The sequence below is a fragment of the Echinops telfairi genome, unplaced genomic scaffold, assembly GCF_000313985.2.
Source record: "Echinops telfairi isolate 266 unplaced genomic scaffold, ASM31398v2 ScPeMD7_70;HRSCAF=299, whole genome shotgun sequence".
NCBI lineage: Eukaryota > Metazoa > Chordata > Mammalia > Afrosoricida > Tenrecidae > Echinops > Echinops telfairi.
In genome coordinates, this window is record NW_022103968.1 from 6,757,653 (window position 1) to 6,771,686 (window position 14,034).

The 14,034-nt window shown below is 54.9% G+C and overlaps 1 protein-coding gene across 1 annotated transcript in view; it reads left to right on the top strand.

The window, feature by feature from the left end:
• Window positions 1-6,242: 6,242 nt before the first annotated feature.
• CPXM2 (carboxypeptidase X, M14 family member 2) overlaps window positions 6,243-14,034 on the top strand; it is a 108,672-nt gene continuing 100,880 nt past the window's right edge. Inside the window, exon 1 of the mRNA XM_045291391.1 lies at window positions 6,243-6,525. Within this exon, the coding sequence (XP_045147326.1) occupies window positions 6,243-6,525 (283 nt within the window). The remainder of the gene's footprint in view (window positions 6,526-14,034) is intronic.

Here is a 14,034-nt window from a genome sequence, read left to right on the forward strand (position 1 = left end):
AAGCAATAGCCCTCATTCCAAATCCTTTTTTCTGGAAACGGACTTTCATTTTTGGCAGCTCTCTGGAGATGTGTTGCTGCAATTGTTTTTGAAATTTCTTAATGTACTTTTACTTGCATGTGATATTGACGATATTGTGACAAGGGCCTCTCTTCCGTCAGTTGGTCAGGCAGCCCTCTTCCAATTACTGTTATTATTTTGGCATAGACGACTGAGTTCTTTCAGCACTACATAAGTCAGTTGAAACATCTTAATTGGTATGACGTCAATTCCTGGAGCCATCTCTCTTGCCAACACCTTCAGTGCTGCCTGGACTCCTTCCTTTGATTCTTAATCCTATGGTACCCCTTGTAGTCGATTCGCTGACCAATTATTTCGGTCTGGTACAGTGACTGTGAATTTCCCTCCCATCTTCTTTTGATGCTTCCTGCATCATTTAATATCTTGCCTGCAGAATGCTTCAATAGTTCAGCAGGAGGCTTGCCTTTCGTCTTCAGGGCTTTCGGCTTGAAATATGCTGAGTGTGTTCTTCTCTTCTGGTTTTCCAACCGCATGTTTTCGCACATTTCACATTAATGATTGACTTTGGTATTTTCCGTTCAGATTTGTAAACTGTATCCTTTCTTCCATTTGCTTTAGCACCTCTGCATGTGAGAGCAAGTTTCCGAGCCTTTTCTGACACCCATTTTGGTCTTTTGTGTCCTGCTTGCATGTTCATGACCTGTTGTCTTTTCATGTATGCTGTTCTTGATGTCATCCCACCGTGCACTTGGCCTTCGTCATTAGTCTTCGATGCCTTACATCTCTTCTTGAGGCAGGCGCTAAATTTACAGAATATACTTGAGGTCATATTTTGGCTCTTGTGGCTTGTTTGAATTTCCTTCCTCTTCTACCTGAACTTGCATGTGAGCCATGGATGGTCTGTTTCACAGTCGGCCCCTGGCCTGGTTTTGACTGATGACACTGAGCTCCATGCCTCTTTCACAGACGCAGCAACTTTGATTCCTGTGGAACCCATCTGTTAAGGTCTATGTGTACAGTGCTGGTTATGCTGTTGAAAAGGGTATTTGCAATGAAAAGTTGTTGGCCTTGCAAAATCCTATCATGTGACACCCAGCTTCATTTATGTCACCGAGGCCGAAATTTCCCAACTCCTGATCCCTCCTCTTTGTTTCCAACTCTCACATTCCAGTCATCCGTGATGACAAATGTAACTTGATTGCATGTTTGATCGATTCCAGACTGAGGGAGCTGGTGGAATACTTCCATTTCTTTCTCACTGGCATTAGTGGATGGTGTGTAAAAGCTGGATCACCTGGTCTTCCTTATACCAGTAGAGTGTCTCCTTTCCCAGATAGCATCGGACTTCAAGACATCCTGAAATGTTCTTTTGGACAATGCCCTTTTGATGCCATTCTCCTGGAATTAGTTTTTCCCAGCAAAGTAGACCAAAGGATTGTCTGATCCACAATGGCTACTTTCAGCTCATGAATGCCTAGGATATTGATCTTCTTGTTTGCCTTTCTGGACTTGTCCATTGGTGAGTGGTGAGGACTAGGTTTGGTTGAGTGGGCGAGCTTGAAATTCTCGGGAGAGGGGTTGGGAGTTTGGGACTTGGATTCTTCCGTAGGGAGCAAGATTCTAGATGTGGGAGGACTTCAGGTCAGAGAGGATGGAAGCCAGCATTCCCATAACCTAGTTCGGGGCTAGGAAGATGACTAGCATATTGGCAGTGGGGACAGAGGAAGAAGTACGTTTAGGAACCTGCGACACACGAAGCAGCAAGGTGAGTGGTACAGTGTAGCAGATCGTTTAGAAGGTGAAACGGTCCCTGGTACCACGTCCAACAATTAGCCACTCCAGGAAGGAAAGGCCATTGGGCCTTTAGTGGGCGGGGGCGGGAGGGATGTGGCAGTCTGCCGTGGTAAAGATGACAGCTTTGAAAACCCAATGGGGCAATTCTACCTTGCCCTATGGGGTTGCTATGAGCCAGAATCAGTTTGTGGCTTATTTTTTATTTTTAACTTTTAGGAGGTCCAGGAAGATGAGCCCACAACGACCTGGAGTTCTAAGAGGACGAGGGAGGCTGAGAATGCCGGGCCAGTTCCCAGGAGAAGGACAGGAGCCAGGAGGTGGGATGAGGCTCAGAGACATGAGAATGAGATTTGATCCATCACCTCGTTGTCTGAAGCTTCATTAACAAGGACAGATGTCAGGGCACGCAGTGCAGCGAGTAGGTGGCAGGCAAAGAGAGGGCTCCTGGCTGGGGGGCTGGCATTGGGGCCATCAATACTTCTCCCACCTGTTTGCTTTTGTTACCAGTTCTTCAGAAAGCACGGACAAGCAGACAACAGCAGGGACAACGGTCATCAGTGGGACACTCACTGATTCCGAGGAGGCACTAGGAGGCACATCTGGGCAGACCATTTGGACATTTGCCAGACACCGCAGAGGAGGTGGGTGGCTATGTTCTTCACCCAAGAGGACCTAGAAGTGCCTGGGGAGAGAGGTCTGGTAGTCCACTTCCCTAAGACCAGAGCCACTGAAAACCGTAGGGAGCCCGGTTCTAAGCAGCACATGGGGTGGCCCTGAGTTGGACCTGACTCATTAACAACTGATTTGATTTGACCAGGAAAGACACGACAAGCTTTTCAGAACTTCTGGGGCCACCAGGATTAAAGGGCTGAGCCCCACTATAGGATGAAAGTGGAAGAGTGGGGTTCACTGCTGACCCCCGTTAGGTCGCTATGTCCTTTGGCGAGGGCGGGCCATCACCTTTGCTCTTATAAATTGGGAGAGAGACAAGGAGTCTCTATTTTCAGTGTTTCAGGGTTACTTGAGGTACATCCTGGGCTCCATCCCTTGGGAGATGTGCAGGTGCGGGCTGGGACCTGGGTTTCCACAGGTTTGGTAAACTCTAGGGTCTCTGATGGGCATGGGGCAGGGTGCCAACAGGTGGGTGAGTCTCTGCGGCCCCTCTGACTGGGATGCCAGGGGACTCCTGGGTCCCTGAGAGGCAACTTGCACAGCCACCTGGAGCCACTGCATGGAGCCACTCGAGGTCTGTACTGAAGCTCCAGCTCTGGCTCTCAGGGCTCTCTGTCTGAGTGCTTGGCTGCCTGGCTTCAGATCACAGGGCCCAGCATGAGTGAGCCCTGGGGAAGCCCTGGAGGAGGGGTGGTGACCAGCCCAGCCCAGGTCTTCAAGGAGGGGCTTGGGAGAGACCCTACCCTGGGCCTCCCGCTGGGGCTCTGGGTGCAGCCAGGTCCTGCTAGTGTCAGTCCAGGCCTCCTGGGCCTCTGAGAGGGGCCGGCCTCAGCCTGCATTCTCCCTCCTTAACTCCCCCCATTCCGCTGTGGCCTGCAGCGTGGGAGCCCACAAAGCCTGCCCCACAAGGATGATCCAGTGAGGTGACCTGTGTGGAGACAGAGCGAGAAAGTGAGGGACGAAAGAGGGGGAACTGCAGGCAGAGTCACAGCTGCTGTGAACCAAGCCCTACCTCTGCGCAGGCTCAGAGAGGGCTCCCTCACTCCTAAGGAATGGGAGGTCCCAGTAGGGCGGCCTTGTCTGGTCACCCTGATTTGGGACAGTGGCATTCTGGGATCACTAATCCAAAAGGACTGATGGTCACTCTATCCCTGTAGCAGCCAGACAGCCCCTCTCTGAGAGACGCCAGGCCTGAGACCAGGGGCTACCCTCGGCTACATGCCAGGAGAGGACTTAGCAGACACGAGTCCAGCTATAGACCTTCAAAGAGGGTGCGCACCCTGGATGATGCAGTGGGTCTAATCTAAGCCCCCAAACCCAAGGCTCTCCAGTCGGTTCTGTCTCATAGCCACCCGATAGGACAGGGCACAACGGCTCTGAGGCTTTCTGAGATTGTAACTCTTTATAGCAGTAGCCAGCTTCATTTTTCACCCAAACAGCAGCCCAAAGTTTAACTCATGGCACCACCAGGGCTCCCAATCCAATCATCAAACTCAAACTCACTGTCATTGAGTTAATTCTGACTCCTAGCGACTCTATAGGACAGATTACAACGGCCTCTGCGGGTTTCCGAGACTGTAAATCTTTATGGGAACAGAAAGCCTCGTCTTTCTTCTGTGGAGCAGCTGGTGATTTCAAAATCCGGACTTGTGGTTAGCAGCTTACCTGGAACCCTTACACCACCGGGGCCCCTCGAATCCAATTACACCAGCCCCTAAAGAAGCAAGAGAGTCATAGGCCACCACCATCTCTTGAAGCCCTGGGCTGGACTAGTCACTGTGCTCGTCTTCAGGGGCTCCCCAGAGCTCACTCGTGCTGGCCCTGGGGTCTGAAGCCAGGCAGCAAAGCACACAGACACACACCCAGAAGGCAGGCCAACAGACACCTGTGGTCCATGCTCACTGCAGCACTTCTGTCTGACAAGTGCCAAGAGCAAAGGTGTTGACTGTCAGATGACGGAGCCACATGCTGGGACCAGGAATCCCCGCAGCGGAACACTGCTGCGTCATAACAAGACACGGTGTCCGGACACGCCGACACCTTGGTCTGGGCATGCCGGCACCTCGCAGACACTTTGCCGAGCGAAATGGCTTATCTCCTGTTCGAGTCAGTGATCTGTCCTGCATGGGCGCTAGAGCCAGAATCAGCCAGAGGGCTGTGGGTGATACATGGGATCCAAGGGTGGTGGCTAGAGGTAGGAGGGAAGGAGAAAGGGGGCCATTGCTCAGGGATCATGGAGTGCCTGTGAATGGTGGTGGGATAATTTGGTAAATTAGAGTGAGAATGGGTGCCCACTGGGCAGACTGAACTCCAGGTCATTGAGCTATTTGTGGAGAGACTGTTGAACTGGTGTATGTTTTGTGTGTATGTACACGGATGAGTGCAGCAATAAAATCATTTTCCAAAATGACAGAGCAGAGCCCTTTCTGGCTGGTGTGTGTGTGTGTGTGTGTGTGTGTGTGTGTGTTGGGCAGCAGTAAAGGCAGAGGGACTGCAAACCTTGCTGGTCCACATACAAGGTCTGAGATAGACCTTGGGACAGGTGTGGACTATGTGAGAAAGAGTGCTTGGAGCTTCTAGGCTGGCCCCTGGACACAGGCACCCAGGTCTGACCATCTCAAGGTCCCTGGATCCAGGGGTCTTCACTAGAGGATGCCACCTTGCTGAGAGGGGTTGGACTTCTTACCTCTGTGATACTGAAAACAAAACCAACCAACCCCCAAACCCTCAAAACACCCAACCCTGACACGGAGTTGATATCAACTCATAGCAACCCTAAAGAACAGGGCACAACTGCCCCCCTGGGTTTCTGAGGCTGTAACTCTTTACAGGAGTAGAGAGCCCTGTCCTATTACAGAGCTCCTGGTGGTTTTGAACTGCTGACCTTGCAGTCAGCAACCCAATGCATAACCACCACACCACCAGGGCTCCCTTCTGTGAGGGGTTGCTAAGTGTCGAGGTTGGTGGCAATTTGTCCCAGCAGCACCGGAAGACAGCCCCCTTTCTCCCACAGCGGTCTGTCTGGGACTGTTTACCCGTGGAAGGTGCTTTCTGCATAAGCAGGGAGTCCTGGGCAGATCCTGCAGGGCCATGGGTAGGAGGGAGGCTGCTCTGTAGATGACTCAAATGTCGCCTGTGACTCCTGGTGCCAGGCCTGGAGTAATTCCATGTTCTCACCAGTCCTAAGGCCAGAATCTCTCGCTCAGAAAGGATCAGGGCCCCCTCCACCATGGGAACTTCACCTCTGGACTCTGGGCCTGAGAACACTGGGAGTTGCTCATGTACAACTCCGGAGAGATAGGCCCATGGTAAAGCTGAGTGGAAGGATGGGCAGGGGGCTGGTAAGGGGCCCACCAGGGCTTGGGCAGCTGGCCAGGCTCTGTCTCCAATTGTCCACATTATTCTGGGTGAATCTCCGCATGTCCAGTCTCCTTTCTTCGCCTGTAAGAAAAAGGGCGGGGACACAAGGCCCAGAGAAGTTTCTCTCCAGATTTCAACACTGGCCAGGTCTGCTGGTCCTGCGGGCACAGGAGAATTCCACACCTGCCCGGAAGGCGGACAGCTGGGCCAGGGAGGGAGGAGTGCAGGAGGGCGGGGCCGGCCTGGCGCGCCCGCCCCGCTCCTGGGCGCGCCCCTGCCCGCCCGGCCCAGCTTCGGGCTTTTTAGTCCCGGCGCCCGCGCCCTACGCGCGCCCGTGCCCCGCTGTCCGCCCCACCGGCCACTGCGACCTGCTCTGGGCACAGTGCGGAGTGGGCATGGCCCACCAGGGCGCCGCCGCGCTGGCGCTGGTCCTCGCGCTCCTGGCCGGGACCCAGGCCTCGGTTGCAGAGGACGCTGACTACCGTGTGCAGGAGACCTGGGAACGGGAGCCCTACTATGCGCGTCCGGACCCCGTGCCCGAGCCCTTCTCGCCACCGCTGCCCGCGGGGACCAGGGAGTTGGCACGAGGGTTGCCTGAACCCAGGCCGCCCAAGAAGGCCACCAAACCCAAGAAGGGGCCCAAGAAGGGGAAGCTGCCTCCTGAGCCTCCGCAGCCAGGTGAGTGACTCCTCCCGGGGCTCCAGGCCGGCCTCGCTGAGCGTGGCCGCCCTCGGGGCTCTGTGGCCTCAGGGGTCGCGGTTCCGTGCACTTGGGCACTCCGCCTGCCCTCCCAGCTGCGCACAATTCGAACAACAGACTTCCTCTGGGCGGCCCTAGCTCCAGCCCAGGTGGTCAGGGTGCTGCCTCTTGGGAAGCTGCCTGGAGCGCAGCGCACTCCGCCGACTCAAGGTTTACCTTGCTGCAGCGCGCGCAGCCTGCGCCTCCTGCACCTGGATCCGCCTGCACTGCGCAGGGGCGCTCTCGGAGTTTCTTACTCCTCTCAGGAAACTGCTGGCTTCCTTGCTCAAAATGGCCCTTTTGGGGGGTGGGGAGGAGGTCCGTCGCCTGCCCCGCCCAGTTTCTCCGCTTGGCTTTTCTGGTGTCCAATGGTTGACCTGTGTACTCTACCCGGTTAGGGGGGGGATGACCTGACCTTCCTGGGTCGCAGGTTTCCATGGCTGGGCTCTGGGACTTGAGGAGGGGGACTGTAGGAGTCTTGGAAGGGTGACAGGGTTCCCTCACTCCAGTCTCTCTACTGGAAGGCATCTCTAGGCCAGCCCTGAACTGGGGACTTGACTTCCATTCAGGTATTCTACACACCTGGGATCGGAAGTGAGCCTTGTCAAGATTCCAAACTTTTTGCAAGACACGTTGTAAGAGGCTGCATTCTACTCTTTCAAGTTCAGAGTGGGGGTGGGGCAAGTAGGAGTGTGGACAAATTCTCCCTCCGCATCACGGTCTCACCTGCAAGGAGACACTGCCCATGCTGGCATTGCCCGCCTGGGAGGAAGTCCTAGCAAGCTCCGAGAAGAACGGTGGGGCTGGGGCCAGAGCCCTGGCATGGGGTCCCATCCCAGCAGCCTTCTCTGCCCACTTGAGTGTGTGGGGGCAATGCTGAGGCTTTTCACCCTGGACAGAGCGCTGGCATTCCCAGAAGCCACACTCACTTTATTTTCATATGTTTTATAGGTGAGGGCGGTGAGATATGGGCGAGAGGGGTTGCAGCCAGCAAGGTGGCACTGGTTGAATGACAGAAGAAGGGGTGGGGAGAGGGGTTCACCAGGGCTCACCTGGATGGGCTCATTTGATACATCTCCCTCAGGAATTCTCCCTGCAGCTCCCAGGGGGTTGAGGAACTTGATGTACAGGGAGTTTGAGTAGCTGGCTCTGGCCACTGGGCCCATGGGGAGACTTGAAACAGCTCTTCTGAGCTTTCTGAAGGGGAGGTCCTTTTGTGTCTGATGGTTTGATGTACCTCGGAGTGTGTTTTGTTTTGCTTTTAGCATCTGCTTCATGTTTGGCACAGCGCTGGGCACAATGGGGTGGCCCCCCGGGGGTGGATGGTGGGGTGGACATGGGCCTCTGGCAGTCACAGTCGCAGAGGGCTGCCGGTGGTAGGTGAAAGCAGGTCCCTGGAGGACACAATGGTTTGCATTTCACTGCTGACCCACAGGTTGGTGGTTGAAGTGCTTGGGGGACCTGGGGCACTTCTGCTGGTGGTAAATGAGAGGCAGGGTGCCTGTGTTGGGAGGGCTGTGTGCGGACGGCCATTGAGCCCCTCTAGTGGCCTCTGCTGCTGACCTCCAAGCTCAAAACAGGCCTCTAAGGAGGGGTGGTGGTGGTCCAGATCAGCCCCAGAAGCTCTGCTAGGGACCTCTCAGGCAGTTGGCTCCAGGCCAACCCCCAGGGTGGAGTGGGGGGGGGGAAGGCTGGAGGAGGGGCATTTAGAGCCCTTGACACTGCTTCACTCTCAGCTCCATCCCTTTCTTCCTGGGGATTGGCCAGCAGAGCCCTCCTTGCTGTACCCCAAATGTGTGCGTGTTGGGTGGGGGCAGGGGCTGATTTCCGAATCCACGTGGCTCCAGGCAGCGAATTAAGAGGTGACGATCTCATGCCAGAAAACCACCAGAGAAAGAGGCGCTTGGGTCTCCACTCTCCCGGGCAGCTTGGTATAGATTCCCCACAGGAAGCCATCGCCAGGCACTGTGGCACCATAGCATCAGCTCCCTCCCCATGTGTGTCAAGTCGAACTGGGCTCCGTTTTTTTTTGTTGTTGTTTTGTTTTAAGAGATTGTCAGGCCTTTCTTCTGCAATGCTCCTGGAAGGGCTCAAACTTCCCCCTTTCTTGCTTAGTAGCCTTTTGCACTTGTCTTGCCATCTGACTGGCCACCCAGAGGCTTCCAGGATGTCATGGCTGATGTTATAGGAGCCCTGATCTCTGCTTCTGAAGATCTCAAGCAGGCTGGCTCACCACCTCCAGAAGTCCTTGGCAGAGGAAGGCACACAGACTCACCGCCAGGGTGTTTATTGCCAGCTCTGGACTTGGCTTTGCTGTGGGCTAGTGCATGCTGTGTGCCAGGCAGCACTGTTTTTGGCACCGAGCTTCCAGGGAAAGGCCAGGCTTTGAGAAGAATAAGGTTGGGGTACCTTTAACTGAAAAGTATATCAGGTCGGTCACACTTGGCAGGGGCACTGGTGACGTAGTGGTTACACATTGGGCCTGTGAGCCTAAAGGTCAGCAGTTCAAAACTATAGTTACATAATCTGGTATCAATTTGAGGAGTAAGAGTGAAGGGGTGGAGTTAGCCTGTCAATTGGGTCATAGCCAGTGAGGCCTCTGTGTGGACATGGCCTTCTCCTGAGGATTCTGGGAACTCCAGTATTCCTCCTTAGAGGCGGGAGACACACTCTCTCTCTGCTCACACCCTGGGAGACATAACAGCTGGTAAGACACATGGAACTATGCCAGTGCCCTGAGCTGGAAAAGCCATGTGGAGACCCCTGCCAGCTCTGCGATGCTTACAATGCCACTGAATCCACAAGGCTTCCCATCCACTGGCCTGTGATCTTCCTGCATTCAGCGTCGTTGCATGTGTTGTGTGAGTCTGAAGAGGAATTTATAGACTGGTATCAGACATATGGGCTAATATCGGACTTATGGACTTGATCTGGACTGGACGTATTTCCCTGTGAAGCCTCGTCTTGCGTGGAGGTTGGGCACAGGGGGAAGGTGACACCCCGGGCGGACGGTCCAGAAGGAATCCCCTTCGTAGCCCTATGCGGACAGTCAGAAGGAGGGCTGGTAGTGCCAGGGTTAGTGGCCGGCTGCTGACAGAATGGCCAGTGGTCTGAACCCACCAGCTGCTCCACGGAAGGAGGACATGGCAGTCTGTGTTGGTAAATATACCAACCTGACCAGCCCTGCGGGGCAGCTCTCCTCTGCCCTAAAGGCTTCCTATGAGTCAGAACCCACTCATGGCTGTGGGCTTGGCTTTGGGCTTCAGAGGAAGCAAACAGAACCCGAAGAAAGACTCCTTGAAGGTGGCTGGTCTTCCTTTGCCCACGAATGGGGACTGGGTTAGTGTGGTGTCAGACCTGCAGCCTGGCCTTTGGGTTTCTGCTGGGTGGACTGCTTGTTGCTTCCTTCCCCGACTGACCTAGGATGCGAGCCCGCCCTCGTGAGCTGTGGGATTTGCAGAGTGGGCAGGGAACCAGGCTCTGCGGCGTATCCATGCCCAGAGCTGGTTTGGGGTACACAGCGCGTTTACATTCAGTGCTGAGTTGTGCCCCAGCCTCGGGGGAAATAACCCAGAGCTGCTCTCTGAACATATTTGCGTGTAAACAAAGCCCTTTCTGTTGCGTGTGTGCCGGCCCCTTGGTTCTGTCCGGGATCGCAGCCTGTGCACTGCAGAGCACGGACAAGGAATCTCTTAGCACACCTTAGCACAGGTCTACCTCTCGCCTCTTACTGAGGCGTCTCATAGGCTCGCTGGGACAGGGAGTCCTGGGGCTGTGTCCAGATCTGGGATTTGTGAGGAAAGACTCCTTAGGTCACAGGAAGGTTATTCTGTGCCGTCAGCAGCAGCCTGCTAAGACCCACCTCCTTTTCCAAAATACCTTCCCAAATCTGCTCTTCCCTTGAGCCCGTCACAGCCTGCCTCCACTGTGGGTCTCACCTGGGCTCCTGGGTGGGCGATAAAAGGGGCTCGGAGGAGAGGTGGGAGGGATGCCTCATTTCCAACACAAGGACCCTGGAGTGGGGTCCCCTTGTGTTTGCAGTGGGTCCTGCCTGCCCATGGCGGCCAGGAGATGATGCCAGCCTGGCCCTGGTGCCATGCTGAGGGCCGCCTCCTCTCATTGTCCTGAGATGACCAGGGGCTCAGGCTGGGCATTCTAGGAAAGGGCACCCACCCTGTGCCCCCTCAGACCCTCACCACCACAGCATCTGCTAGCCAGGGCACGGAGCAGGGGAAGTGGGTCTCTTTGATGGTCACAAGATTTCCTGTCTGATCCCGTGGGGCTAGTCAGTTCCCTGCTGGATATTGTGGGATGGTGGGCATGGCACTGCCCTTGCTGGATGCTGGCTTCAGATGGGAATGTGCCAGGTGGGCACTGCCTCTCTGGTCCACGCACACCATGTGAGTGCACAACGGGGCTAGGTCACACTCTGCCGCTGCTCCCTGCAGGCATGGGTGCCTTCCTTCTCCCTGTAGCATGGGATTCACAGCAACGCCCAGACCCTGGGGTGAGCAAGGTCAGCGGTCTTCCCAGCCTCTGGGGACAGGTTAGAGGCACCGTTTTCCTATCCCTCAAGGTCCCTAAAGCATCCCATGTGGAACTCAGCCGGTAGGGCACCCTGGCCTGTACCCTTCCTACTCGACCTCCTTGCACCCTGAGACTCAGTGCAGCCTCTGTTTCCAGGCAGAACTCAAGCGGTGATCAGAAAAGTCCAGCAGAGTTTGCCTATTGGCTGGCACACTGCCATCCGCTGCTGGGCCGAGGCACCTCTTTGAAGGCAGAAACCAATTGCCACCAAGTCTTTGGTGACTCACGCTGACCCCGTGTGTATCCGAATAGAGTTGGGCTCCAGAGAGCTTCCAGGGGCCGATCTTTCAGAAATCGATCACCAGGCTTTTCTTCCGAGGTGCCTCTGAAGGGACTCAATCCGCCACCCTTTGGGGGAGCAGCTGAGGCATTAAGGGTGCCACTCAGGGACAGAGCTCCTGGTTCCCCTGCAGAGCACACAGGGAGCAGAACAAGGGTTGGTGGCCTCAGAGCTGAGGACTTGGAGATGGACCAAACCTTGTGCAGGAACAAGCCTGAGAGGCCTAGGGCTGCCCGATGACACAGCTGAGAGACAGGGCGATGGGTTTGAATTGAGCGGAAGTACTTGGAAGTACTGAAGAAACCCACTTCCACCTGAATCTCACACTGACCTGGAAGGCAGGGCATCCTTCCGCTCAGGAAGTCAGGAGTCATCTGACCCCAGAGACTCGCCATCACCTCAAGCTGGACTGTTCTTCGAGCTGGCCCTGCACCCTGTCCTCTCCTCACTGCCTTCTACAGGGCAGCCTCACCAGGGACCCTATCCTAGATATTCCCTTGTCTTTGCCTGCCCCCAGCCGTCCCCCAGGCTCTCCTGTGTGTGCAGGTGTGCAGATGTGCTTGTGTGCATGGTCACCGAGGAAGCTGTGATTGCTGTCTGTCCAGGTCACACCCCTGGGGGCTTGTGTGCCTTTGGGCGGCTCTGTCCTCAAGTGGCTGCTTCCCAAGACAGACGAGAAGCTGAGCGCCAAGCCTGCTTCCCGAGAGGAAAGGCAGACTCTGTTAGACTGGAATTTCCTGGGAAAACTTCAAATATGCAGTTAAAGCATTTCTTCTTCTTTTTTTCAGTTTTGGTGGTGGTGGTGGAGTGGGGTGGGGTGGGATGGAGAGGGCTGCTCCTGTAAGCTCCTCGCACAAAGAAGGGAAAATCATATCCTGCTAACGAAGAAGACATTATATTTATCACTGTAGACCAGAATAGAAGGCAGGGCCCACATTGGCAACTCCATGTGCGACTTTTAAAGAATCCGGCTTTGTCACAGGGCCCAGATGGCGACGCCGATCAGATTCTGGGACCTTCTTGGATTTCTCTGCGCTCTATTTCTACATCTTCCTTCCTTCCTCTGCACACACCATATGCTGCTGCCTTCTTGTCAAGGGAGAGGGAGGGGCTGTGGAGAGGAGGTAGGAGATGGGTCGGGGGTGGCGGGGAGGGTGTCCAGGTGAGCTGTCGTCCACTGGCATTGGGCGGGTCTCTCTCCCTTCAGAGCCTCCGCTTCCCCATCTGTGAAATGATGTTTCTCAGACACCTTCTTTCCTCTGGGGGATCAAGTGTCATCCGAACAAAAGAACTAAACTCACGGGCGTTTGATCGATGCCGACTCACCGCCAGGGACCCTGTCCTAGATATAAGGTCCAGGTAGAAGCGCCTCTCTCAGTTTCCGAGACTGTTACTGTTGACGGGAGTAGAAACCCCTGTGGTTCTCTGAGGAGTGGCTGGTGGATTCAAACTGCTGACCTTGTGGGTCCCAGCACAACTTGTAACCATCAACGGCATCACGGCTCCTTCCTAAAATGTTATCACTGGTGTGAAAATGCCCAGTGCGTTACCAATCATGCAGATGTCAGCTGTTCGTCTTCAAACAAAACAAAACAGAAAAAAAAAAAAACCCAATTCATTGATATTGACGCTACTGACCCCATAGAGTTTTGGGGTTCAGAGACTTTAAATCTTTTCAGGAGTAGACAGGTTCATCTTCCTTCCAAGGAGCGGTTGGTGGGTTTGAACTACTGAATTTGCCATGGGCAGCTTAGTGCCTAGCCCCACGGTGCAATGCTAGTCTTCCAGCAAGTGGACTAGAATGTAAAGCTAACCCACACCAAACCCACAGCCAGTGAGTCAATGCTGACGCATCAGACTAAGGAGAGCTGCCCACGGGGTCCCCGAGGCTGCAGAGCTTGATGAAGGCAGGTGGCCCCATCTTCCTCCTCAGAGCGGCTGCCGGACTGGAACTGCCGGCCTTAGGGTTAGCAGCTCAAAGCCTGAGCCGCTTGTGAAGTGCAGGGGCATGAGGATAGTGATGGCAACTGCGTGGAGCTGCCATCTCTTCTGGTACCAAGCAGGCTGGCCCTGTCCGCAGCTCGGCACACACACCATCTGCACTCCTTCCTCGCTGTAGCTGTTCAGGTGAGAATGCTGGCCTCCTTGTCGGCAGGTGAGGCTACACCCCCTGTCAGTGGACAGGGCTGTGGTGGAGCCCGGCTGCAGGGGATGGAGGAGGAGGCAGGCGGGCCCATGCTCCATATCCCAGCAGCCACCACCCGCCTCTTCCCTCCTGAGGTGGCGAAGCCTTCACCTGCTGCCCCTGGGCTCTGCCGCCACTCCCACCAGGGTTTCTTTTTTGTTTGTTTGTTTGTTTGTTTTTTTAATCCATCTTTTTTTGAATTAAATTACTTTTTTTATTAATTGTTTTATTAGGGGCTCATACAACTCTTATCACAATCCATACATACATACATCGATTGTGTAAAACACATTTGTACATTCATTGCCCTCATCACTTGCTCTCCACTTAAGCCCCTGGCATCAGCTCCTCATTTTTTCCCCTCCCTCCCTGCTACCCCCTCCCTCATGAACCCTTG